Source organism: Engraulis encrasicolus, chromosome 18 (assembly GCF_034702125.1).
Source record: "Engraulis encrasicolus isolate BLACKSEA-1 chromosome 18, IST_EnEncr_1.0, whole genome shotgun sequence".
In the NCBI taxonomy this organism is placed as follows: Eukaryota; Metazoa; Chordata; class Actinopteri; order Clupeiformes; family Engraulidae; genus Engraulis; species Engraulis encrasicolus.
Window position 1 is genome coordinate 27,709,323 of NC_085874.1, and position 27,713 is coordinate 27,737,035.

General features: G+C 41.2%; 1 protein-coding gene across 1 annotated transcript in view; it reads left to right on the top strand.

Annotated features, from left to right (window-relative positions):
• The window catches only part of tep1 (telomerase-associated protein 1), a 75,479-nt gene that overhangs the window by 17,810 nt on the left and 29,956 nt on the right, over positions 1 to 27,713 (top strand). Inside the window, exons 13-30 of the mRNA XM_063222131.1 lie at positions 279 to 461; positions 2,289 to 2,444; positions 6,619 to 6,681; positions 7,400 to 7,512; positions 8,315 to 8,389; positions 9,528 to 9,674; positions 10,483 to 10,612; positions 11,514 to 11,675; positions 15,628 to 15,749; positions 18,283 to 18,396; positions 20,761 to 20,878; positions 21,509 to 21,697; positions 23,450 to 23,667; positions 24,084 to 24,225; positions 24,964 to 25,143; positions 25,466 to 25,558; positions 25,869 to 26,001; positions 26,327 to 26,495. Coding sequence (XP_063078201.1) covers positions 279 to 461; positions 2,289 to 2,444; positions 6,619 to 6,681; positions 7,400 to 7,512; positions 8,315 to 8,389; positions 9,528 to 9,674; positions 10,483 to 10,612; positions 11,514 to 11,675; positions 15,628 to 15,749; positions 18,283 to 18,396; positions 20,761 to 20,878; positions 21,509 to 21,697; positions 23,450 to 23,667; positions 24,084 to 24,225; positions 24,964 to 25,143; positions 25,466 to 25,558; positions 25,869 to 26,001; positions 26,327 to 26,495 — 2,507 coding nt within the window. The remainder of the gene's footprint in view (positions 1 to 278; positions 462 to 2,288; positions 2,445 to 6,618; positions 6,682 to 7,399; positions 7,513 to 8,314; positions 8,390 to 9,527; positions 9,675 to 10,482; positions 10,613 to 11,513; positions 11,676 to 15,627; positions 15,750 to 18,282; positions 18,397 to 20,760; positions 20,879 to 21,508; positions 21,698 to 23,449; positions 23,668 to 24,083; positions 24,226 to 24,963; positions 25,144 to 25,465; positions 25,559 to 25,868; positions 26,002 to 26,326; positions 26,496 to 27,713) is intronic.

Below are 27,713 nucleotides of genomic sequence, written 5' to 3' on the forward strand. Positions count from 1 at the left end.
ACAAACAACGTTTTGGCCAGTGTGTCCTTTCTCAAGTTTCCAAAAACTGTCCAAAAACTTGAGAAAGGACACACTGGCCGAAACGTTTGTGTGAAAAAAAATCAGCGTGATGGACAAGAGTGTGCGGTATCCTCCCCTCTAAAATGAACTACCGGTAGTACCCGGCGCTACCTGCACCTTGAAACCTCTGTTGTGCGTTGGTTGTCCTCCTCCAAAAATAAACAGCATGACTTGCCATGTAAATATGATCTTGGATGTACTTTCTTTGCCCTACACAGCTTGAGGGGATGACAGCCATGCTGTACCCTGAGGAGGAGGGTGAGGAGGGGGAGGCCGAGGACAAGGCTGAGAGTGGGAGTGAGGCTGGGAGTGGGAGTGAGGCTGGGAGTGGGAGTGGGAGTGAGAGAAAGGAGAAGGCCAAAAAGAAAGGCAACGACGATGATGACGTTCCCTCAGCCACGGTAGGTTGCAATCTTTTCTCATGAGGACTCCACTGTCTAGTATACTATGTGTATAGCAAGAAGCAAGTATAGACTCCTCTTTGGAGGCTTTTTTTCGGCACTGATTTCTGAGCTGGCTCAGACCCGGGGTTGACTCTTGGGCATATTTGTACGTTAGGTATAGGTGTGTGTGGGTATGTGTGTCTACTCTACTTAATTTCAGTGGAGGTACCGCGCCTTTGATCTTGATGCCTGGTGGGTGCGTAGGTTCCAGTGGATTAACTTGACGCAAGGAAGGGGAACTGTGATGATGTTATTACTATCAGTACTTCTTTATTATTATTATTATTAATGTTATTATTATTATTATTATTTTCATTGTTGTTCCGCATTACCCCTTTTCAATTCTTTTTATTTGTGTTTTGTTTCCTTATACATTCTCCCCCTTATAATAGGCCATGACTGCATTTACCAGTTGCGTATGACATCTATTGGTAGGATGTCTCCATCCACCTGTGCATCAACCTGGTTGAACTACCTGTCTTCCGTGAATGTGGCCCTAACTCTATATAAGAGCGTGTCTTTATTTTCAATGGTTGCACTGATGATGGTCTGACTGTGACCGAAACGTCTGCACTACACTTGGGTAGCACCTTTTTTGTTTTTCCCTAATGCAATAAAAAGTTCACTATTGCATTCGGCATTACGGTGTGCGAGTTCCCCTTCCTTGCTTCTACTCTACTTCACCTTGTGCTAATGTACTGTACTCAAAGTGTTGCATGCTGTGATAATATCCTTGGTTGTAAGTCACTTTGTACAAAAGAGTCTGCCAGATGTAATGTTATAATAATTATATACTGTATACTGTATATACAGTATACGTATACGTATACACGTACATATACAATCCTGATGCTGTCTTAGATGGTTTTAATACAAAGTACTGTTTTGGAAAATCGACTTAAATCTAAAGATTGACTTAAAGCAGGGGTGGACATGAGAGTTAAAAAAAAACCCTGCCACATACTGTATTTGCTCCAGGCAATTCAGTGAAACGGGGGGTACAGTGGCTCAGTGAGCTTAGACATTGTATCGTTACACCGGGGACACGGGTTCGATGCTGACCTGGGGTCATTGCCGATGCTTCCCCCCTCTCTCTCTCCCCCACTCATTTCATGTCACACTCTCACTGTCCTATCCCACACAAAGGTATAAAAGCCCAAACATTTGTTAAAGGGACTGTGTGAGATTTTTAGTTGTTTATTTCCAGAATGCATGCTCCCCATTCACTAATGTTACATTTTTCATGAATACTTACCACTACCATCAAATTCTAGTATTCATTATGACTGGAAAAATGACACTTTTCATACATGAAAAGGGGGATCTTCTCCATGGTCCGCCATTTTGAATTTCCAGAAATAGCCATTTTTAGCTGCAAAAATGACTGTACTTGCACCATACTAGAAAATATTAGTTTATTACTTAGTAAACTTTCATGAAAAGATGAAATTTGGCAATAGGCAACCCAGTTTCAATGAGCAGCATAGTTGCAGTACCTTTTTTGACCATTTCCTGCACAGTGTCCCTTTAAAAAAACATTCAAATAGAAGGAATATCTGGCAGGACTTTCACTTTCTCTCTCTTCTTTTCTCAGCCCTGACTATAGGCATGCAATCCACTCCCCAATAGGTCGTAATATCTTGGCTACTTTGAACCTAGCAACCAATCAGAAAGCAGCATTGAATTCCAGAGTGCTATGACCTGTATTAACGACGTATTAAACTGTATTACTTGCCATGCATGTAAATGTTGTCTCGGTTAATCTACTGTGTTTGCCCTACCCAGCCTCAGGAGTTGAAAGCGTTGCTGTGCCTGATGATCGCTAGCTGCTGTGAGCATGCCCAGATCTTCATAAATCAGTACGGGGACAGGTTTAAGGAGGTGACGCTGCAGTCGGACGTGCTCCTGGATAATGTCCGCCCAGTGCTGAAACAGGCCATGGTAACTATGCTAAACATACTGTACTGCAGGGGTCCCCAACCTTTCTGGGTCTGAGGGCTACTGAGGGCTACCCGGGGGCTACAGAGGGCTACCAAGGGCTACCCGAGGGCTACTTTTGTTCAAAATCCTCTGTCTTGACATCATTCCCAAGTCACAATATGATTGAATGATAATTTGATTATAGGTTATAGAGAAATAATCTCATATTTTTATTAAGAAAAACATAAACTGTAACTAAAATCTTGCAGTGGTGACTGGTTATTAACATCCTTGGTGGACACCTCAGAAGCTCCTGGAGGCTACCTGGCGCCCGCGGGCACCACGTTGGTGATACCTGCTGTACTGTATACCATTACTCATGAGGCATGCTACTCATACATATATCATTCCTACTGAGAAAGGACTGCTGATGTAAAGTAACAATTACAGTATTTCTCATAAGTGAGTACACTAGACCTGTTCAAAAAAACCTTTTTTTGTAATTTTGAAGCCAATTGCTGTGATTCCCATTCTCCAAGGTGTGAAATGGCCAGACATAAAATTATTTTGATTTTGGACCATGGGAAGACCTGCCTCAAGAGCCATAAAGTTTCAATGTTTATTTTAATCAAAAACGCCTGACATTTGGCCCCATTTTGCCTAATAACTTCACAGCCATTTGTCATAGAGCATTGTGGGTGGTGTCACCTGAAAGCTGACAATATTTCCTTTCAGATGATACCCAATATGTCAGTATCATGCACAGTTATAGCTGACTTTAAAGCAGAAATGTGTTAAATTTAGGCGAATTTTGGTGGTTTCAGCTCAAACAATACTCAATTGGACCCCAGAAAGGTTTATTAATTCACCAAAGTATAGTGCCAAATTGAAAATATATTTCCTAACATTTCATATATTGCCAGTGACACATCCTGAACTGTCAGAACATCCTGTGCTGTCGGAACACAATATTGGCCTAATGGATCCTGATTTTGTTGGTTTGCCCACAAAGAAATTATCAGTCTATAATTTTAATAGTAGGTGTATTCTAACATGGAAACATAGAATATCAAAAAGCAAAGTAAAAAGTAAAAAACAAATATATTTATTGATTTCTATTACATTGAGGGAGAATTTGATCCCCTGCTAACCATTAAGAGTTCTGGTTCCACAGACCAGTTGTGCACTTCCAAACAACTCATAATCTGAATTCAAGACACCAGAAAATTGATTCATTAACTGTTTCTATCAAATATCATCTGACACCAAATTCTCCCAGGAGAAGGTACAGGACAAAAGGGTCAGACACTATGAAAATAAAGTTCAATGTCTGCACACTTTGTATACTTAGCACACTTATTATACGTGAGTATAATACGTGAGTTTAAGGTGTGTGTGTGTGTGTGTGTGTGTGTGTGTGTGTGTGTGTGTGTGTGTGTGTGTGTGTGTGTGTGTGTGTGTGTGTGTGTGTGTGTGTGTGTGTGTGTGTGTGTGTGTGTGTGTGTGTGTGTGTGTGTGTGTGTGTGTGTGTTCTGCTGATCTTCTCTTGAGATCATCTGTCTTATTATCTTCTATCCTGTTGCTTGCCAGATACTGGCAGCTGAAACAGTCCATGACTACAATGGCTGAGATCCATTCATCCATGGTTTATTGACAATACAACACACACACACACACACACACACACACACACACACACACACACACACACACACACAGACACACACACACACACACACACACACACACACACACACACACACACACACACACACACACACATACACACACACACACACACACACACATACACACACACCTTTGGGACATAAGAAAAGACATAAGACAACAGCATACATTTACTGTTACCAGAATGGCAATGACCAAGTCGTAATGTATCACTATAGGCTCTGTGTAATGTAATAGTAGTGTAGTACTATGGTAGTCTTTGGTAAGTAGTAAGGTAATAGTATGGTATGTATTTTCAACAACTATTCCAGCATTCCACTGTGGAAGTGTGGGCATTATGAGGCTACAATAGTCTGGCTTTATGTTTTATGCTTAGTATAAGCCTGATATTTTGACTGTGTTTTGATTGCACCCTAAGACTGAGGTAGATCAGCAGTCGTTTTTATATTTCTTAAGGACACAGCTGTTGGTGCTGTTTACTGAAACACTCTTACTTGTGTTTTTGTCCATTCCAGCCATGTTCAGGTCCACAATCTAACATCACGAACATCTTTTTACAGCTTCTGGCTCTTTACCATGTTTGGAGAGTTTTGTGTCTGATTCGTTCACCATTTCTATCAACGGGAGACTTTTTAAGTCAGCTGACTATTTTCAGGTGTCTTGAATTCAGATGACAAGTTGATTGGAAGTGCCCATCTGATCTGTGGGACCAGAACTCCTAATGGTTAGGAGGGGATCAAATACCTATCTCCCTCAATGTAGAAACAAATTCCTAATATATATTCTTTTAAGGTACTTTCTGGATTTGCTTTTTGATATTCCATCTTTCCATGTTAGATTACACCTACTATTAAAATTACAGACTGATAATTTATTGGTGGGCAAACCAACAAAATCAGCATCAATTAGGCCAATATTGTGTTCCGACAGCACGGGAAGAGTAAGCAAGAGATCACGACTTTATATATTGTGTTCTGACAGTTCAGGATGTGTCACTGGCAATATATGAAATGTTAGGAAATATATTTTCTTTCAGACTTCAATTTTGCACTATACTTTGGTGAATTGATAAACCTTTCTGGGTCCAATTGAGTATTGTTTGAGCTGAAACCACCAAAATTCGCCTAAATTTAACACATTTCTGCTTTAAAGGCAACTATAACTGTGCATGATACTGACATATTGGGTATCATCTGAAAGGCAATATTGTCAGCTGTCAGGTCACAATGCTCTATGACAAATGGCTGTGAAGTTATTAGGCAAAATGGGGCCAAATGTCAGGCGTTTTTGATTAAAATAAACATTGAAACTTTATGGCTCTTGAGGCAGGTCTTCCCATGGTCCAAAATCAAAATAATTTTATATCTGGCCATTTCACACCTTGGAGAATGGGAATCACAGCAATTGGCTTCAAAATTACAAAAAAATATTTTTTTGAACAGGTCTAGAGTACACCCCTCACATTTTTGCAGATTTGTAAGTATATCTTTTCATAGGACAACATTAAAGAAATTTCACTTTGACACAATGATTGGTGACCTGTTAACAACATATATAACCGCTTACATTTGTTGATTACTCACAAAAAATCCAAATACAGCCATTAATGTTTGAACCTGTACCCACAAAAGTGAGTACATCTAACCATCTAAAGCAAATTTGTTTATCTTGGTCTCTTCAGACCACACACATAGTTCCAGTGATCCATTATATCCTTGTTCTGTTCATCTCCCTTGAGACCAAGATAAACAAATTTGCTTTAGATGGAGTCGAGCACGTGTGGTGGTAAACAAGTGAGTTTTTCAAAAAAGTGAATCATCTCGATAGTCAAGCATGGTAGTGGGACAGACATGGTTTGGGGATGAATGGATGCTGTCAACATTGGAAATCTGAATTACACCTAAAAGAAACATGCATGTCAACATTCACTATGTGACTACTGAAGCAAATCATGATACTCTCCATAGGATATAATTCAAATCTCACAGCAATCTATTTAAGACAGGTGCAGACTCAAAACGTAAAAGTTCAATGTAAAGATTGAAACGCACACCAATGACCTCCCTTTTAATCCCCTTTCATTTCGAGACGATTCGGGCCAACACAGCCTCTTCTCCACCAGATTTTAATCTGGGGTGTACTCACTTTCGTGGGTACATGTTCAAGCGTTAATGGCTGTATTTTGATTTTTTGTGAATGAACAACAAATTTAAGCTGTTATACATGTTGTTAACAGGTCATTAATCATTGTGTCAAAGTGAAATTTCTTTAATGTTGTCCTATGAAAAGATATACTTACAAATAGGCAAAAATGTGAGGGATGTACTCACTTATGAGACATACTGTATACTGTAACAGACCCATGTCATGTTACCACACCACAGCTCCATTCAATTTCCATTTTTATGGAATTTGTTTTGTTCTGTTTTATGACTGTTAGATGTGCTTTTAACAACTATGTAGTGTGCCATGTGGTAGGAATAACAATCTTACTTCCTTCTTTTAGGCATATGAATATCAGAATAGTAAACCAGACATATTCGCTGACCTGATCGCCGAGAGGGCCCATGTGAGTAGCCTCCACTTTGCAAGGGAGTAAGAGTGTTTCCTCTTGCTGTTCTGGAGGTATACTGTGGCTGACCACTCATGCATACTACTCATACCTGTGTAGTACACACACACACACATTATATTACATTACATTACACTTAGCTGACGCTTTTTTACCCAAAGCGACTTACAGTTATTATTATAAGTACAGGGTATTGGTTACAGTCCCTGGAGTACTGAGGGGTTAGGTGCCTTGCTCCAGGGCACCTCAGCTTTGAAGTGAGGGATTGGGAGTGGAAGGGTGGGATTCAAACCTGCAACCATCTTATCTAAAGCCCTTCTCCTTAACCACACACACACACACACACACACACACACACACACACACACACACACACACACACACACACACACACACACACACACACACACACACACACACACACACACACACAAGCAGAAAAAGCAAACACACACACAATCAATTGAATCGATATATCCGCTCTCATTTACATCTCATGCAAAGATTATGTCAATACAATTATATTTTATAAAACCTTATAGGCTAACATTTTACAACGTTGAACTCTCATTCCAGTGTACAAGTTTTTTGTTGTATTTTTTAAAATATAGTTGAACTTGCCATCTGAAAAGTATATTCAGCTTTCAGGCCACCTGTATTTGCATGTTTTGCATTACGTTTAAGTACACAGTGTTAACTACTTTTCTCCAAACAGGTTGACAACATAATTGAACTGTCGTCATATGCGGAGTCTTGTTACGCTGCAGTTTTGAAGTACAGAAAGGAGGTCAATATGAATGCCCTGATGGTGAACATCTCTTTGGACAGGTCGGTCTACTATTCTCTTCTTATCAGGTCAGGCTGATCAGGTTTTCACTTATCAGGTCTGTCGACAGGGGGGACTAAGGGGTATGTTGTCCCGGGCCCATGGAGATGGGGGGGGGGGCAGAATTGGGTCCCCATTACATTGTATGTATTGGGTAGGGGGCCCTTTCAGATGACTTTGTCCCAGGCCCAGCAAAAGCTGTCAGCGGCCCTGCACAGTATTGTGCTTTATGAAGTGATGTAATAGGAGGGGTTGGGGTTGTCGCTGTGATGTCATACCATATAAGGACAAGTTTAAAGCCAGGTTTGAATCTGGCCTGGGCCATATCCCAACCTAGCCTGGGAAATCCCATGTTGCTTTGCACAATGGTTACGATCTGAATCACAGCATGGAATCTATCCCTTAGCGAGGGTTCCCGATCATGGTCTACAATCAGAGAGCAGGGAGGCTTGGAAAGGCAATGAGTTCAGTTTGTTCGGACAGATACAACTGACGCGATTGGCTATATGGGCTATGCGTGCCAAATGATACACATTCGTTATGCCCAATAAACGGCCGTCGTCAATTCACCCCCCCCCTCCCCCCCTACAGGATTTACAGTAGGTCTGGTGGTAACCAGGTAAATTCCAACCCTATCCCCCTCTCTCTTCCAACCTTTTCCAGTCTTCTGTGTGCGGTCCTATCTAATAAAGACACAAAATGTCTAAAAAAATGAAATAAAATAAAAGGAAGTGATTGATGAAATGGCCTATTTGATGAACAACATAAACGTATTGATTTGTATTGTATTTTCCAATCTTCTAGGAACCACCAAAATAGCTGCGCCCCTGCAGATCCAAACTTCGTGAACCTCTATGGCTTCAGTGAGCAGATCCTAAAGTAAGCAGCTGTGTCAGCAATGTCTACGCTAAATATCCTAAAAACAAAGCATACTGCTGAAGCTGCTAAAGTTAGCACTTCACTGAGTTGTCTGCAATACAATAGAGTGGTTCAGACTGAAATGTTTACATTTGCTGTTGTAAGTGTTACTTGGCAAGTGCTTCCGAATGGGACTTCTCTTCTTATGGGCGTTCTCAATCCATATCAAAACCTCTACTATGGGAATCACTCTGTTGCATTGCAACTCTGAAAAGACGCTAAAATGCTGCATGCCAGACTTATCCCATAATGTAATTCTAGTTGTGTGTCTAATTGCATTTGATAATATAGTATACAGTATACAGTGACGGCATGAAACGTGCCTTACCTTGCCTGGCTCAGGGGCATCTTTGAAAGAGGCATGTCTCAGTATCTGTTCAGGGCAAGGCTGGCATATTTCATGAATTCTTTGAATGTAATTTAAGTTGTGTGTCATTCTATTATGTTGAGTAATTTCTAACAAGTGTAAAGAAATCCTGCACACTGTCCATTGCGCCAACAAACTTTAATACAACGTTTCGGTCATCCGACCTTCTTCAGGTAAAGGTCGGATGACTGAAACGTTGTATTAAAGTTTGTTGGTGGAATGGACAGTATGCGAGATTTCTTTACACTTTAATGACAACCCCACTGGGATAATATCCTACGCACCTGCCCAACTACAGACGTGTGTCTTCTTGAACTGAGTAATTTTTAACAGCATGGAAAATGCTATAGTGATGCGCTTCCTACATTCAGAAGCTACAATCCAATACCATATATTCTGAATGACCTCTGTTTCTCCTGTCCAATTAGCGAAATCACTAGTTTTTATTGGATAGGTAAGAAAAAGTTCATTTGGAATTGTAGCTTTGGAATCCATGTTGCCCATCACTGGCATCACTGCCCAGTCTTGCACTTTATATGTCTGTATGGGTATTGTATAGGTACTCTAGGTGTAATGTATGTGTACTGTCTATGTCCACACCTGGAGTCTAGAGTCTATGTCTATGTCTGCATGGGAAAGTAAGAAAAGTAATTTCAAGTCCTTGTATGACAAGCGCATGTAAAGAAATTGACAATAAAGCTGACTTGACTTGATATACCTTGCGCTGTGCAGGTTCATTTCTGAGAGAGGCTCGTCTCGGTTCCTGGAGCACGTGGAGCACATGGACAAGCTGCACGACGTCCCTCCCCCACCCCACACCAAGGAGGACCGCCAGCCAACGGCAGATGTCATGCCCATGCTCTCCAGCCCTAAGCTCAGGTGCCTACAGTACTGAACATTACATTACATTACATGACATTGCATTTGGCAGACGCTTTATAACCAAAGCGACTTTCAAAAGAGGACATAATCAAGCCAACATCACAAGCAAATACAAAGTGCACAGGGGATATACAGAACAACAAGTGCAGTTGCAAAGAGGGGTTATTTTTTATTTTATTTTTTTATAAAGAGTAAATAACGAATACACACACACACAAACTAAACTAAATTAAACATCATGTCAGGAGTCTGCCCTGGGGCAAGGCCAACTCAAGCATTAGTCTAGTAGATTATCTCGAAATGTACATGGCATATACAGTACAACTGGTACATACCATGGATCAACATTCCAGGCTATAGAACAAACCAAAAAAAACATAAACGTTGCCCACTTAAACCACTCCACTGTGAGTGCTAGCCCAACCGTATAGTCATTGATATGAGCAGACCGAAAAAGACAAAACAAGCAGCAAAAGAAAAATGTCATATAAAGATCATGTTATGTAAAAGAGTTCAGTTGTAATCAACTTCAGAGTTCTTTTTGGAGTTTCCCTCTGTCACATCATCTTTGTGCTGGTCTGTTGTGTCCTCTGTGCGTGTGTTTAAAAGCCACACTCTTGGGTGTGAAGAAGGCTTGGGCCGAAACGTCTGTCTGCCATGCTAACCCACTAGAATAAAATAGAAGAATCACACCCGAGAGTGTGGATTTTCTACTAAATAGGAACGTTGCTGTTCGCTCGCACATAAAAAACAATTGGGAGTTGAGCGCACTTTCTGAAAAGTGTCGTCTGTGTGTGGCCTGCAGGTGGCGCAGTGTGCGCGTCTTCATCTCCTCCACCTTCCGGGACATGCATGCTGAGCGCGACGCGTTGGTACGCAGCGTCTTCCCGGAGCTGCGGCGCCGTGCCTCCTCCCTGGGCCTCATCCCGCAGGAGGTACGGTACTGTATACCAGTCGAAACACGTGTGCGCTCTCCTGCACACCCCTCTGTGGTCATAAGAAAAGGTCACCGCAGTGTTAATTTCGTCAACCCTCCTTTTTGATTTTTGTCATTTAGACTAAGACTGAGACTAAATTGGGAGGGCAATGACTAAATATGACTAAGACTAAAATTGATTTTCGTCATTGTGACTAAGACTAAGACGAAATTTTTAAAAAGCTGAAAAATTAACACTGCGTCCCCAAAATGTCATGGAAATCAGTGTTTCCCAATCTCTATGTAGAATTGTGCGGTAAACACATATTTGCCAAGTACAGTGCAAGTGTAATGCATATGCCCCCATTGATGTGTGCAGCTGTTGATCAATTTGTGGTGCTCAGTTTTAGCTCTGCGGTGGTACACCACAGAATGGTGAGAACCAGGCTAGGCACCTGCCATCTGTGTTGTAGGTGTGATAGCCACTTTGGATAAAAGTTTACACTGACTAAGTGTAACACTGTGATATTACTGTACTTAAACTGCATGTTTTACTTTTTGTAATTATATGCTTGTCACAAAGTGAAACTCTTTGTATCCTTGTAATGCAATGTAAAGGTGGAGCAGAAATAACCCAGGTGCCAGACAGTTGTATTGTATACTACCTGTAATCTAATGTAATGCAATGTAATTTGATGTTAAGGTAGAGAGATGATAAGTCTCATGTAATCTAATGTACTATAATGTGAAGGTGGCGCTGGTAAGTCTAATGTAATGTATTGTAATGTGAAGGTGGATCTGCTAAGTGTAATGTATTGTAATGTGAAGGTGGGGCTGCTACTCTAAGTCTAATGTTATATAATGTATTGTAATATGAAGATGGGTCTGCTTAGTCTAATATAATGTATTGCAATGTGAAGGTGGAGTTGCGCTGGGGTGTGACGGAGGAGGAGAGCAGCCGGGCGCTGGAGCTGTGCCTGGGGGAGGTGTGCCGTAGCCAGCTGCTGCTGGGGATCCTGGGCCAGCGCTACGGCCTGGTGCCCCCACAGCCCACCCTGCCAGACAGCCCACAGTACCACTGGGTAAGAGCCTCATACAGTGTTAGCTTTTTAGAATAGAGTAGAATAGAATAGAATCACTGGGTAAGAACCGTATAGAGGAAAAGTTATTAAAACTTAGCATTGTTTTTAGTACTTTTGGGCAACAATACTGCAAGATGTTATGTGGACAGTTTATCGCTACGATACGTTTCTCAGGTGAAATTGGATCTTTTTCTTTACCATTTTATCAGAAAATGAGGAACCAGTCATGTACTAACAGTTGCCCTGTGTATCTATCACCTTTACAGTGTTAACTATATAGAATAGAATAGAATTAGAATAGAATAGAACAGATTAGGAATCCTTTATTGTCATGATATAGTACAGTGCAGAGTTGTATAGAATGATATTTTTGTACAGCTCCGATACAGTGTGATGATGAGTTTTAAAGCCTCCCTTCAAGGGGAATACAACAGAATATAAAAGTATAGACCTATTGAGTCTATTGAGGTAGTTGCGTTAAACCATCTCCTATGTGATGTGAAAATACAGGTTCAGTATTTCAGTATTTCAGTCCAGCTCCCAGTACCTTTGTTTAATGGTGGCTTATAGCATAGGTTTGAGATCGTTTTAACCCTTCAGCCAATAAAATGGATGAAATGATGTGCAAATTAGTGAAAGAAGTGAAGTAAGGTTTGTGAATTCCTGGGTTTCAGCTGACGTCACACGCATGAAATCTCTTTGATCTACTGCTGCTGGTGGTCGACCTGAGATTGGAGCCATTGAAACCCATTCAAAAACATATTTTTTCGAACAGCTCAAAATTTTCTGTGGCTGTTCGAAAAAAAAAAGATTTGGTAACACTTCCAAATAAGGGGCCATAATTAACAGTAAAGTAGCTACAAAATAATACTTAAATAATGGTTAATAATCATTACTTAATGGCACATTAGACCCATATTAATTGTTATTAATGCATTAGTAAGCAGTTACTTAACTATTAGATAACTATTACGTTGTGTTACAAGTTAATTGCATATTATTATTTAACTAATAGATAAGTAATGGCACAGTTAATAGTTAAGTAGCTATCATGTCATACTTAACTAAGGACCAAAATTAACACTTACTTAATACAAAAGTAAGGCATAACTAATGGTTAATTAATACATAAATATTGGGTTTTGGGACCCTTATATTAGAGTTGGCTGAGGATAACTAATGGTTAATTAATAGATAGATATTGCTGTTTGGGACCCTTATATTAGAGTTGGCTGCGGATAACTAATGGTTAATTAATCGATAGATATTGGTGTTTGGGACCCTTATAATAGAGTTGGCTGAGCATGCCTAATAGTTAAGTAGTTAATCTACTGTGACATCTAGTTTTCACTCATTCAAATCACTGTAATTGTGGCAACAGGAGCCATTATATAGCAAGGATTGGACATACACTTCTCAATGATGGTGGGGTGATGAGATGTAATTTTTTAATGTACCACTTATTAATTTTAATGGTAAAAACCCTACAATAAATGCAGAATATTATGAAGAGTAATAGTTTTGAAGTGAAATTAAACCATTCCTTTGTGATAATGAAGTTAATGTTTGAGAATATTAGCTCAAAGAAGTGCAGTGCATGATGGGTACGCAATCTACAGACAACAATATTTCGGTATTATTTAATCATTAGATATGCCTTGCTTTTGTATTAAGTAATTGTTAATTAAGATCCTTAGTTAAGTATTACCTAATAGCTACTTAACTATTAACTGTACCCTTTCTTAACTATTAGTTAAATAATTATATCTATGAACTTGTGACACATGGTAATAGTTATCTAATAGTTAAGTAACTCCTTACTAATGTTAAACATGGGAATTAATAACAATTTATATGTGTCTAATGTGGCATTAAGTAGTGATTATTAACCCTTACTAAAGTATTAGGTTATACTGTAGCTAATTTGCTGTTCATTATGGCCCCTTATATATATGGCCCCTTATATATATGGCCCCTTACCATGTGTATCAAGTTCATTGCATATCATTATTTAACTAATAGTTAAGAAAGGGTACAATTAATAGTTAAAGGAGAAGTCCAGTTTTTTGAACATTAAGGCCATTTTCTGAGTGGTCTGCAATGTTTTAGAGTCCCCCTCACCGTTTATTTCATGTTTGCTGCAGTCTCTGTTATTTGGCTGATTTGGATTTGATCTCAACCAGCTTTAGAATGGCCGTCTATGAGCACCTGCAACTCTGTTCTTAAAATCACCTTAAACATTTGTTTTCGAAAGTCTACAGCTCACAAAGTGGTTAGGGGTGTTCACTAGCAGTCCCTAACAAGTTTCAAGGCGAAATATGGCTTCTGTCATTTTTTATTTGCCATTTTGTGAAAGAAAGTGAAAGTGAAAGTGAAACTTAACTTACAAATTGCTACATAAAACACACATAAAACACGACAGATGCCATATTTCGCTACAAAAATTGCTAAGGAACACCAGTGAATACTGCTGAACACTTGCTGAGTTGCATATTCTTCAAAACAAATGTTAAAGGTGATTTTAAGAACAGAGTTGCAGGTGCCCATAGACGGCCATTCTAAAGCTGGTTGAGATCAAATCTAAATCAGCCAAATAACAGAGACTGCAGCAATCATGAAATAAACGGTGAGGGGGACTCTAAAACATTGCAGACCACTCAGAAAATGGCCTTAATGTTCAAAAAAGTGGACTTCTCCTTTAAGTAGCTATTAGGTCATACTTAACTAAGGACCTTAATTAACACTTACTTAATACAAAAGCAAGGCATATCTAATGATTAAATGATACCGAAATATTGTTGTGTGTAGATTGCGTACCCATCATGCACTGCTCTTCTTGGAGCTAATATTCTCAAACATTAACCTATTATCACAAAGGAATGGTTTAGTTTAGCTTCAAAACTATTACTCTTCATAATATTCTGCATTTATTGTAGGGTTTTTACCATTAAAACTAATAAATGGTACATAAAAAAAATGACATCTCATCACCCCACCATCATTGAGAAGTGTACATCCAATCCTTGCTATATAATGGCTCCTGTTGCCACTATTACAGTGATTTGAACGAGTGAAAACTAGATGTCACAGTAGATGAATTACTTAACTATTAGGTATGCTCAGCCAACTCTATTATAAGGGTCCCAAACACCAATATCTATCGATTAATTAACCATTAGTTATCTGCAGCCAACTCTAATATAAGGGTCCCAAACACCAATATCTATCTATTAATTAGCCATTGATTATCCTCAGCCAACTCTAATATAAGGGTCCCAAAACCCAATATTTATGTATTAATTAACCATTAGTTATGCCTTACTTTTGTATTAAGTAAGTGTTAATTTTGGTCCTTAGTTAAGTATAACCTGATAACTACTTAACTATTCACTGTGCCCTTACTTATCTATTAGTTAAATAATAATATGCTATTAACTTGTAACACAAGGTAATAGTTATCTAACAGTTAAGTAACTGCTGACTAATGTTCAACGTATGCATTAATAACAATTAATATGTGTCTAATGTGGCATTAAATAATGATTACTAACCCTTAATGATTATTAACCCTTAGTATTAGGTTGTAGCTACTTTACTGTTAATTATGGCCCCTTATTTGGAAGTGTTACCGAAAATGGTATTGAACGGATTTCAATGGCTCCAATCCCAGGTCGACCACCATTCAAATTTGCGCGCTCCCGTGATGACGTAACTGCAACCCAGGAATTGGAAAAAAAGCCATGCCAAATTCAAATTCAAGTTCAAATTCATGTGTGAATTTGGAATGTGATTTGATGTGATGCAACTAGTTTTGATTACTGGATTGAGTCCAAGTTCATGTGTGAGATTTTGAAGTGATTTGATGTAATGTAACTAAATGGGCTGTGAATGACTGTAGCCTGTATGTGACAGACAGGATTCTCATGACAAAGGGACCGCTCTGTCTCTGCAGGTTAGGTCTGCTCCGCCTGGCTTGTCGATTACCGAAATGGAGATCCGGCAGTTCCAGGCCCTGTGGGGAGAGTCGGCTGCCGGCCGCATGCTCTGCTTCTTCCGGTCACCACAGCTGTGCAGGTGAGGAGGAAGTCTGTCATTTTTGTAGGCATGTTTTAACTATCACTAACATGTATGGTGAAGGCCAGAGCCGTCTAATAGGAAAGTTACGTCCCTCCCCTAGACCTCAATCAGAGATATTCTAGGCAGAGATCCGTTAAAACCCGCCCATCCAATGCAAAGGAGTGTGCTCAAAATTCGGTCTCTTAAGGGGGCATTGTCCCTCCTTCTTCTTCTCTTTTCGTGGTGTTTGCACAAGATGTGCGCTACTGCCATCTACAGCGCTAAGGGGACTCCATTTATTCTCAACCTCAAGGCTCCGATGGTCTCCTAATCGAAGGTCTCCTAAAGGGGCGTTCACCCGACGTAAAGTGGATACCGTAAAAGAACACGCCTGATTTATCTCTCTCTTATATATGATTCTCTGCCTCAATGGTCCATTCTTTCCACAGCAATGGCGGCTCTCATGGAGCCTCACGGAGCGTTTTACATCTAAATCGCCATTGACCATAGTTCCAATAGAGGTAGTTACTTAGTTCCATGTGGTGGCCGTAGCAGAAAGTTGATGTTTAGGAATATTTTAATCTACGTGAATCACATCACCAACTGACTTCCTGGTCCCCAGTTGTCACAACTCTCTTATTACACGGCTCTGGTGAAGGCCCCAGTAGTAGCCGCATCCTTGTTGTGAATGGCAGTCAATAACAGATTAATTTGAATGGGACTCACAAAAGGTTTGCCATGATGAAGACTTGATGGAGTCGAGACGTGCAGGCACATCATCAATTAAAATAGGTTTTTTTTCCCATTAGTCAGTGACCTTCACCATGTTGGGTATAGTAAAAATTGCCCGCTCGAATTTCTGATGTGCTTTTCCAAAGAGCACTTGATTTGTCATCTAAACAACTAACCCAGTACTCTGCTTTTTTCTCCTTTTTTGTTGTTTTTTATTTTTGTATTGCATAAAACATATCGCATTATTCACCCAAGAACATATTGCCTCAAAAATAGGTGTCTCAGAGTTCCATTGTTCAACCACAACCTACCTAAACATTTCTTCATACATCAATCAGTTCTTCTGTTGAATCTGCAGTCTTAAGACTGTAGTGTACGTATGTAGTGCAGTCACTCCATGAAGGTAATGTCCTCATGTTATGAAGGTTGTATGTAATATACCATCTACAGTATGTATACATGTACAGTATGTCTGTATGTTTGTGCATAGGCCTGTGTCCTTGGTCCTGCCTTTATCTCTGAATGTGGGCTACTGTGGCCTCATGCTAGCCTGGGCGAAGCCGACTGTTGACTCTGTCAAACAGTATGGCGAAAGCTAAGAGGAGTCTGTCTCCATGGAGGTTGGGAGATGATCTGAGCTTACTCGGCCATTTAATTTTATTGGAGTTCCGATTTCAAATTGTGCTTTTATTAATGTCACTGTTACGATTTACTGTAGTGTTGCAAAAGCATACAACAAACAAGACAAAGTGTGAATAGTGTTACCTTATCCAATCAGTAACGGACTTTGTGAGTGAGTTCTGCGTCACCACTCTCAACTGTTTGCTGATTGGCTAAACAGTGAGCGAACCGAGCTAGGAGGGTTTCGCCAGACTATGTGTGGAGCCAAAATCTTTGGGTGGAAGTACATAGGATGGCGTCGCCAGGCTAGCCTCATGCTACATGTTCTGCTTTTACCTGATGGTGCTTCATGCTCCGTCCACATGCATGGCACATGTGCAGCAGTCTTGTGATGCTATGTGTACATCCTGTCATAAACAAGTCTCAGGGATGCAAAATGAATTTCAGTAAATAACTGACAAAAGTCTTATCGTGAAGGAAGAGAGATAGGAGAGCGCTGCCTTGGGTATCAAACAAATGTATTGCAGGTGCTCTTCAAGGGAAAAGGGCATCAAAATGTCAAAGTAGCAAAGGAGGGTCCCGAAAAGACTCCTGCGCGAGTCAAAACGCGTCGGTGCGTGTGGAAAAAATAAACAGTAAATAGCAGTGTTGCCTTCCTTTACCTTCCTTTACTACTTAAAAGTCTTATCATATTGTACTGTATGTTACTGCACCAACATAATTCTTAGTTGCTCTTCATAATGTTAGTCTTAGTTGCTCTTCATTAAGGGCAGTCATGGGTGAGTGGTTAGGGCGTCAGACTTGCATCCCAGAGGTTGCCAGTTCGACTCCCGACCCGCCAGGTTGGTGGGGGGAGTAATCAACCAGTGCTCTCCCCCATCCTCCTCCATGACTGAGGTACCCTGAGCATGGTACCGTCCCACCGCACTGCTCCCCATGGGGCGCCACTGAGGGCTGCCACCTTGCACGGGTGAGGCATAAATGCAATTTCGTTGTGTGCAGTGTGCAGTGTTCACTTGTGTGATGTGGAGTGCTGTGTCACAATGACAATGTGAGTTGGAGTTTCCCAATGGGCTTTCACTTCACTTTCACTTTCACTTTCACTAATGACCATTCCTTGTATAATATATTCTTTGAAGTATTCAACGGCACACTAACAATATGTATTATGGTGGGATGCACTGTATGTCCTGTTTAGCTCTGTCCCAGTGGCATGGAGGGCTGACTTCGTGGCTGAATCCAGAGAGGCAGAATCCAAGATGGCGGCGCTGAAAAGCCAGATCCTTGACAGTGGGGCCAAGGTGATGGAGAAGTAAGTGCCTCGGGGAACTTGTCTCCAACCATGTTAAGGCATAACTTCTTTCATCTTCAATATTCTATCTGCAATCACAATTATCTTTCGTACTTCTTAGAAATCAAATCACTGATGAAAACCACATATTCAAATGACCTGTTAACTGAAAGCCTACAAAAAGTCCTTTTGTGAGTCCAATGTGTAAAGCAATGGTTGTCGATTTCTGGCAGGTCAATGGTCAGACAGACTAAAAATCCTAAGGGGCCCTTACGCCATCAGCTGCTATCAAGACAAAGTAAATTGATTAATTAAAACAGCTTCATAGCCCCAACTAGGCACACAAATCTATACAAATTGATGTATGCATAGCACTGTACATTAAATTAATATGTTTATGACTGGTGGTTGTGCAAGGAATCCCAAATAGTCTGTAAGCAGGCCAAGAAAAAGGGGGATAAAACACTGCGTGCATACTGGTATTCTTTGCTGGTGCTTTGTTAGGTGGACAACGCATTTCGCTGTTGCTTCCTCGGGTTCACTGTCTGCATTCAGAATTCCATGTAGCTCACAGTCTGTAAGCAGTATTCCATATAATTTTCCACACTTCAAGGAACACTATTCTGCAGTGATGTGTACTGTTAATGAAGCTGACTCCTGATAAACTGAAGTACAAACCGGTGAAGTTGGGACGTTTGGTAAACAGTGAATAAAATCAAAATGCTATCATTTTCAAAACATTCAATCTATTCATTAGATGGAGAATAGTGAACAGACAACATATTAAGTGTTAAAACCGAGAAAAAATATTGTTTTGGGGGACATATGTACTCATTTCTAATTTGATAAATCCAACACGTCTCAAAAGAGTTGGGACGGGGACAATAAATGGCAGCAAATGTCGAGGAAGACTAAAAACAAAACAAAAGACAACACTTAACAGTTAAATACATTAACCGATGAGATGATTTTATATAAAAAAACAGTGTTAATTCCTATCTTGGACATGATTTCACCAGCTTAAATGGTGGGTGTATTCCTTGTCATGTTTTGCAATGTTTTCCTTTCTGTAGTGCTTACAGTGCGACAGGTCTTGACCAAAAGCCCACCATTTTATCACCTGCTGGTCCTTATGATGGAGCCAAACTGTTAAAACATAGTAGAGAATGCAATTTGACCTTACTATGTGGCAGTAATCGAAGATCTCCCTTCAAAATATAATGCATGAGTGGCTTTTCATGCTGTTTAAAACCCATTTATACCATTCAGCACTGTATTTAACTTTACAGATGAGTGAGAACATCTTAACCAATGCACTACTGCACCCGCATGCCATCATGGAGGCTGACTTTTGAAGTTAGCACTAACACAAGTTGGATGGTCCATTTTCACTGTAGCACAGGATGTGCAATGCTCTATTATTGTCAAAAAGAATGGACTTCTACAACTTCTGCTGACTTCTGTAAGCAAAGGACAGTTTCCTTTGTCTTCTGGGTCTATTTCAAATGAGCTCAGGTGCTTAGGAGAATGTTACACTCCTGTATCATTTGCACGCATTAAGCATTCTTAATATGGTCAATTTTCAATAGCTCTAATTCCTGGAGTGCTAGAGTGAGACTACAGCCAATATATATTTCATGATGTCATGAACCTATACAATGATTTTAGTAACAAAAATATGTCTTATATACACTCAATCGTGGTAAATCAAAGGGAATTCAAAAATGTATGTAATAACTATGGTAATTATTCCCTTTGCATCTTTAATTCTGAGTGACTCAGCCTCTCTGTGATGATCTCATACCTGGACACCTATATTGTCCGTCAGTACAATTCATTTTGAAATGTTCTTCTTTGTTGTTTTATCTTATTTGGATGTTTACTAAATTTCACTGATCCCCGTCCCAACAAATTAGAAATGAGTACATATGTCCCCCAAAACAATATTTTTTCTCGGTTTTAACACTTAATATGTTGTCTTTTCACAATTCCCCATCTAATGAATAGATTGAATGTTTTGAAAATTATAGCATTTTGATTTTATTCACTGTTTACCAAACGTCCCAACTTCACCAGAGTTGGGGTTTGTACATAAACAGTATACATGTACATCTTCAGCCAATATCCTAGTCTGATTTCCTGCACAAGCGTTTTTTCTTCCTGACAGAGAGTTATTTGCATGGCGTGTCTGAGTAGCTTATTACTATGGGGTTTTGTGATTGTCAGTTCTCCTTGTGAGTGGGGAGGTTGTGTATGACACTTCCTGATAAACCGGCACAGATATTTACATATACTGTAGATTTGATTTCCTGCAAAAGCATTCTCTCACAGATTTATTTTGCGTGTCGTGACTTGAGTGTCTTGTGATTTCTTTGTGATCCCCAGTTATCCCTGTGAGTGGGGAGGTGTTGTGGATGGGCAGCCCTACGTCAAAGGCCTGGAGGAGTTTAGGAAGGCAGCCCTTGAGGACCTGTGGACCCTCCTTCAGAAGCTATACGTAGAGGTAAATCAGGTCACTGTCTTTCAAAATGCAAATGAGACGAATAACACATAAGAAAAATAATGCAGCATTACTAGAACACAAGTGTTACTGGGCAGCAATCAAACAAGTTACTTTTTAAATAGTTGTGAAAAATAATTAAGTATAATTGGATATAGGGGTCTACATACCAATCCTCAAAAGCTGAAAAATGCACATGGTAATATTTATCAGCATGGCTTTTTAGCAGCGACTGTATGTACACGGTATATAAGGACACCTGTCCTGGCCCTTTTCCGTAAGTAATGTATGGGTGCATTCCAATATGCAACCTCGCGTCCTCCACTTGTGCTTGTGGCCTCGCCCCGCCTCCTGGCCCCTCCTCCCTGGAGAAAACAAATACGTTTCCCCGCTGTCAGCCTAGCCAAAACATTTTTTGGGAGACTATTCTTCATTCATTGTCCCGTTTGCAAATAAGAAAATGACTTAACAATTGAGCTTTTGCGAGATATTGAAATACAATGCTGTTGTCAGTGATGTCATCGCGACTTATTACTTCCTGGTACGAGGCCACAAGCACAAGTGGAGGACGCAAGACTACATGTTGGAATTCACCCCATAAGTAATTTATGCCTTGTCCTTCTGCCTTAACAGGATGTAGATGACACTGATCTCAGGTCAGAGGTCAGGGAACAGGAAGTGTACCAGGAGGCCCTGCAGAGGCAGTTTCACGGGCGGGCCAAACTGGTCTCCACAGCAACGGAGAAAGTGCTGGAGACACAGAAGAAAGGAGGAGTGCTGTTGCTGGACGGCGGGCCCGGAGAGGGCAAGACCATGTTCATGGTACGGTTCTATAATTGGCCTACACTACAGCACACAACACCAAACTGGAGCTCATACCAGATTGGGTTTATGGTACAAATCTACAGTACACAACAGCAAAGCGGTCATACCAGAGAGAGTAGAGAGAGAGAGGTTCCATTGGCCCATTGTTTCCGGGTTCTATTCTTGCAAGGAGAAGGGGGGGAAATCCCCCTTTAGGCAGACCTAGGCAGACCTAAGGACTGTTCTATTCATACTAGGAGCATTATGACACGCCCCTTTAGGCAGACCGGAACCTGGTCATGTTAGGTGCCCATAGCAACCTATTACTTTGGCATATCTCTATATACTTAACGAATCTCTGGTCATACTGTATAGCAGATTGTGTTCTTGGTACAAACCTTTATCACCCGGTGAGCAGACGGCCCGTCTTCTGATTGGCTGAGCAGGTGTCCTTTATTTCCCAAGAGCAGGACACCTAGGATGTCATGCGGGCGTGCGGGCGTCTTAGTTGCTTCTTTTCTAAGACCCCGTCGTTAATTCTATCGCATTTGGTTGTCAAGTCAAAAACCCAGTCGTCAATTCTATAGCATTTGGTTGTCAAGTCACCCCAACGTTCTGCGCGCGTCCTTACATGCCTCCGATAGAGACGCGTCTCACCCATTGAGAGTAAATAGAATGGAGGCCAAAATTCCATTTCATTGTTGAAGCCAAGTTGGAGCCAAGGTTGGACCCAAAAAGACCAAAAAATGGCCAAATCCCATTCATTCCTATGAGAGACATAAAACCCTGTATCTCCCTTAAATGCCACTCCAGGGGGATAATTTTTCGCTCAACTAGTAGGTCCCCTTGCTCTCCAACTTACCAGGGTGGTGATTTTTTGTGGTGATGTTTTGTTTTAGAGAGATATTAAAAGTTAAATTGACCAATGAGCACCAGAACATGGTTTGATTGACCGTTAGAAGTCTTGTTGTTGTCCAATCAGCACCTGCGTTTGGCGTTGCTAAGGTGGAATGTAAGTTGGAATGTTCCCAAATCTGGCTTCAAAGCGTTGAATGGCAAATAGCGTTGATTTGGCGTCCATTCTATTTACTGTCAATGGTCTCACCAGATTAGGAAGTGGTGCCCATAGCAACGTACCAAGCGCAGTGGTTTCTCACGAAGCCTTAGATCAACATATTAATAAATGAATACTTAAATGCTGGTAACCGGGTGATAAGCGGAATAACGGCCTTCGAGGTGTCCCGATTTTAAGGGAAAATGGACTTGGCGAAGTGAACAGCCCTTCTTCTGCTCCGTCGAGCTGTTTCAACGCTTCGCCTCGTCCATTATTTCCCTTGATATCGGGACACCTCGTCGGCCGTTATTCCATACATAGTACACAACGCCAAACTGCTGGTCATACCAGATTGTGTTCAAAGTGTAAACCCACAAACTGTGGCTGATACCTGACTGTGGTCATGAATTAAAGCTACACAACTCCAAACTGGTGCTCATACCAGAGTATGCTCATGCTGTAAACCTGTGCACAACACTACACACTGTCCCAACGAGAATGTCTTCATGGTACAACTCCACGTCGTATACACAATACCAAACTGAGCTGAAACCAGATCTTACTTCAGGAAGTAACAGTTGGCAAGGGAATGCTTTCACTGCTGTCATGCTATGACATTTTTGAATGGTCAGCATGCATTCTAGAAATGAAGTACTAAAAATTGCATACTCCACCATTAATGAAACTACCTGTCACCTCTCCTTGCCTATATTCAGGCTGGACTAGCCCAGGCTCTTCAGACTCCAGAGAAACCCAAGGCAAAACATCAATGTGATGTCATCTTCTACTCCACCGCTGCCAGCCAATCAGCATGCAGTATTCAGCACATGCTGGGATGTCTCATTCACTGGTTAAGAGAAGGCAGGGAAGGGGGTGATGGCAAAGGTGATGGTGATGGTGAGGAGGAGAAGCTACCCTCCTCTTCCTCTTATAAGTAAGTATGAAGTAGAAAAGTTAAGCGTTGCCAAGTAGGAAGACAACCACAGAAATAAAGATTCATGAAAAATTGAGGGGTAAGGAGTGAATTACAGTAGTGGAAAGTGAATTTGTGTAAAGGATGAGCTGCTTTGCTTGAACAAGAGGTTGAGGATGAGGATTTGTGCAAGGCTATTTCTAAGGTTCATCCTGTCATTTCACCTGAAATAGACAACTTTTTAGAAATGGAGAATATATCAGTGGACACATCATACTATAATGAAAAAAGATTTAGACTAATGACTGGATTTTATTAATCATGGTTGAGTTTACAGATCCATTGTAGGTGTAGTGTGGAAGATGAGCCATCCAGAAATTGATCTTATTGCTACTCTGTTAGTTGTGTTATGTTCAACTTTCTGTTCTTTTCTGCAGAGAGCGCCTGGCTGAATTTGATACGTTGTTGAGTGGCAGGAAAAAGGGCCAATCACTGGCCATTCTGGTGGATGGGGCAGATCTTCTGCAGGATGCACTTGGCAGACTGGTCTCTGATTGGATGCCTCAGAGTTTGCCTCAGGTGAGGACTAATGGCTCGTTCTATTGAAACTCGATTGTCAGAAACTCCGGCTTCCGCCTCTGAAAAGTACGATAGAATGGGTACTCAAATCGGGCTTCCGAAACACAAACTCGGAGCGCTTCTGTGTACTCCGAGTTCGTTTAACATTAGTGTTTTCAGAGTTTGTATTGTCCCCAGCTGTTTCAATAGAACACTTTTGCAACGGTTGTCGAGAGAACAACCTCGGGTCTACCGACGGCCGAGTTTCAAAAGAATGAGCCATAAAGCTAATCTGCGGTGCAGATCCAACATTTCTCAGATGTTGCTCAGATGTTGCTCAGATGCTGTAATATTTTACAGATCATTTGCAATTACCTCTGCAGGCACTTTTTTGTGTCCAAGTCACAATGAATATTGTTTTCAACAACTTAGAATGAGAGTGGAATGCAGTCTAACTTTTTGCATTGGTTTGGTTACATTAGCCTTTTAAACGAGTCGTTTCAAAGATTTTAATTTAACCAAGGCAATGCAATATAGGCTTTTTCATTTTGGTAAATGATAGGCTTGGAATTTATCTTTTTACTTTTTCTAAGTTTTCCACCTAAATAACACCTCAAATAAAAATCCTTCGAGTCCAGGAAGTGCTGCTAAAAAAAACCTCTTTGTACCGTCTAGCCTCATTTTGGTCATCATGTACTTTACTGTATGCACCATGAAACTAATCCACTGTTCTCTCCGATATGGTACTTCTCCTCTTAGGGTATCTCTCTGGTCCTGAGTGTTACCACCAACTCGGCTGTCCAGCAAACTATTCTGAAGAAGAAAGGTTCCGCCTCTCTTTCCCTGGGACAGCTGGCCTTGCCTGACAGAAAAGAGATTGTTCAGAAGGAGCTTAGTGTTTATGGAAAGAAACTCAGCGACTCTGCATTCAACAATCAGGTCAGTTGGGCCTAGGGTTTGGGTCTAACTCTTTCTTTCTTTCTTTCTTTCTTTCTTTTTTCTTTCTTTCTTTCTTTCTTTCTTTCTTTCTTTCCTTCCTCCCTTCTGTCTTTCTGTCTTTCTGTCTGTCTGTCATTTTACCTGGCCAGGTATCGAAATGACTGTCTGTTTGTCAGTCCGTTTGTGTTTCCGCCCGCAGTGCGTAGGGACACCTGCAGGTGGCACCAAACACGCAGCATCTACAGGAATCTAGTATTGTCCAGGAGGCCAGGTTGCCATCTCTGATTGTTCTTGTGCTTTCTTGTCGTGTGTTGCCTTGCAGCTTCAGACCCTGCTGATGAAGAAGGGAGCCTCCAGCCCCCTCTACCTCCACATGGCCTGTGAGGAGCTCAGGAGCTACGCTTCTTTTGACAAGGTACAGTAGGTCTACTCTCATATGATGTGGCACATAAATGCTGGCAATATATAATATGCAATCACACAGAAACACATGCATGTATGCAAACACACACACACACACACACACACACACACACACACACACACACACACACACACACACACACACACACACACACACACACACACACACACACACACACACACACACACACACACACACACACACACGCATGCCTGACACTCACAGTCTCGGTTCTTTGTAACTGTCATCATTGAGCTGTCTTTGTAATTCAGTTTAATGCTATGTTGTTATTTCTTTTCAGATGAAGGACAGTCTGCAGTCTCTTCCCCAGAGCCTGTCTCAGCTGGTTGAGCGTGAGCTGCGCAGGCTGCTCACCCAGTACAGCCGCTGGGCCTTAGACATGGCTCTGGGGACACTGGCTGCCAGCGACACTGGTACGCACGCACGCTCTCTCTCACACACACACACACACCATATCTTTTCTGTCTCTGCTTGAAATATAGCAGATCACTTTTTGTCTCACTTCAACAATTCTGTCTATGTCTGTCCTACTGTGATCAACAGTCTTGAGTTTTAACATGCCTGTTCAGAACGAAGTGGATTGTCATACTCTCACAGAACTTCCAGTCTGCTGCTGGCATGGTGACCAGCAACCACTAGCAAAATAGTAATGACGGGAATGACGTTGAATGTAGATAATGAGGGGGATTGTCTGTCCCCCAGTTCTAACGACCGCTCTCTCTCTGACCTCACCTCCAGGCCTGAGAGAGAGAGACCTCTACTCCATACTGATCATGTGCAACAACCTCTCTGCGAAAGAAGGTCAGGTGACCTGGAAGGAAGCTCTGGAGCTTGCCAGGTCAGCTGACCAGCCACAGGACCGGATCCCCATGGCAGCCTTCACCCAGATGGTCCATTGTTTGCAGAGGTACGTCACGTCGGAGAATTATTTTGCTTGCCATTAGGCCTAATAATTGAAGATTCAAGATTCAAGATTTTTATTTGTCACAGGCTTTCTTGTGCTGGCACAATTCACAGTGAAATGAAGGTTGCAACTGGACCCTGGTGTGTAGGATAATAAATAATAAATAATACCCTCTGACCTATGGCTGAAGTGTCCTTGAGGAGGGCAGTTAATCTCACATTGCACTAGGGCAGTGCTTCACAACCTTTTTTGAACGCCCTCTTGACCTCATCATAAGCCTGCCAACGCCCCTCTTTGTATTAAAAAATAAAGATAGGCTAAAGCCTCCCATTTGCAACTCAGTGTCCTCCCTCTCAGCTGTCTCCTTCTCAATGACCCCTGGGGGCTCCCTAACACCCCCGTTGAGAAACACTGACTGCACCCAATACACTTAACTTAAAGGAGCAGTTCAGTCAATTTCAACATGCAGTTGTAATGCTCACGCTACCCTGAACTTGTCAGTACCTGAGATTTTTTTTTTCTTCTTCTTCAGCCTTTTCCGAGATCCTGGTCATTGTAATGGGGGCAGCGCTTTGTTTACATTTCCACCATCCAAAAGATTATACAACATCAGCAGACAACTAGCAAACAGCGGTACCTTTTAGGAAAATATTTGGAGTAGGCCTATGTTAATTTTGTTTTAAATGTAAACAAATGCTGCCCCCATTAGAGTAGCTCATATCTCGGAAAGGGCTGAGCCGAAAAATGTGGCATCATCGGGTACTGACAAGTCAAGGGTAGCGTGAGCAATACAACAGCATATTGAAATTGACTGAACTGGTCCTTTAAAGTTCCTTTAGATAGAATTGTCAGCTGTGCAACACAACGTAATGCCCTTTATTTTGTTTAACCTAGGGTGTAACCCGTTGTACTTTCCAACATTGATACAAGACAGGGCGGGTGTTGGGCCAATAACTGCAGTCCTAATGGGTGTGTTAGTGTGCAAGTGATAATCCACAGCAGCAAGGACTGGAACTCGTGCACTGAGTAAGGTCTGGCAATAAAGCAATAAAGAAATGATTGCGCCGGTTATCGTGGGCGAGTTCCAGTCCTTGCTGCTATACTCCAAAGCTGATGACATGCACAGTACAGTACACACACAAAAATCCTCTCTGTTGACCCTGCCGTGGCCTAGCGGTGGGGCACAGGGTTGCTACGCCGGAGACCCGGGTTCAATTCCGG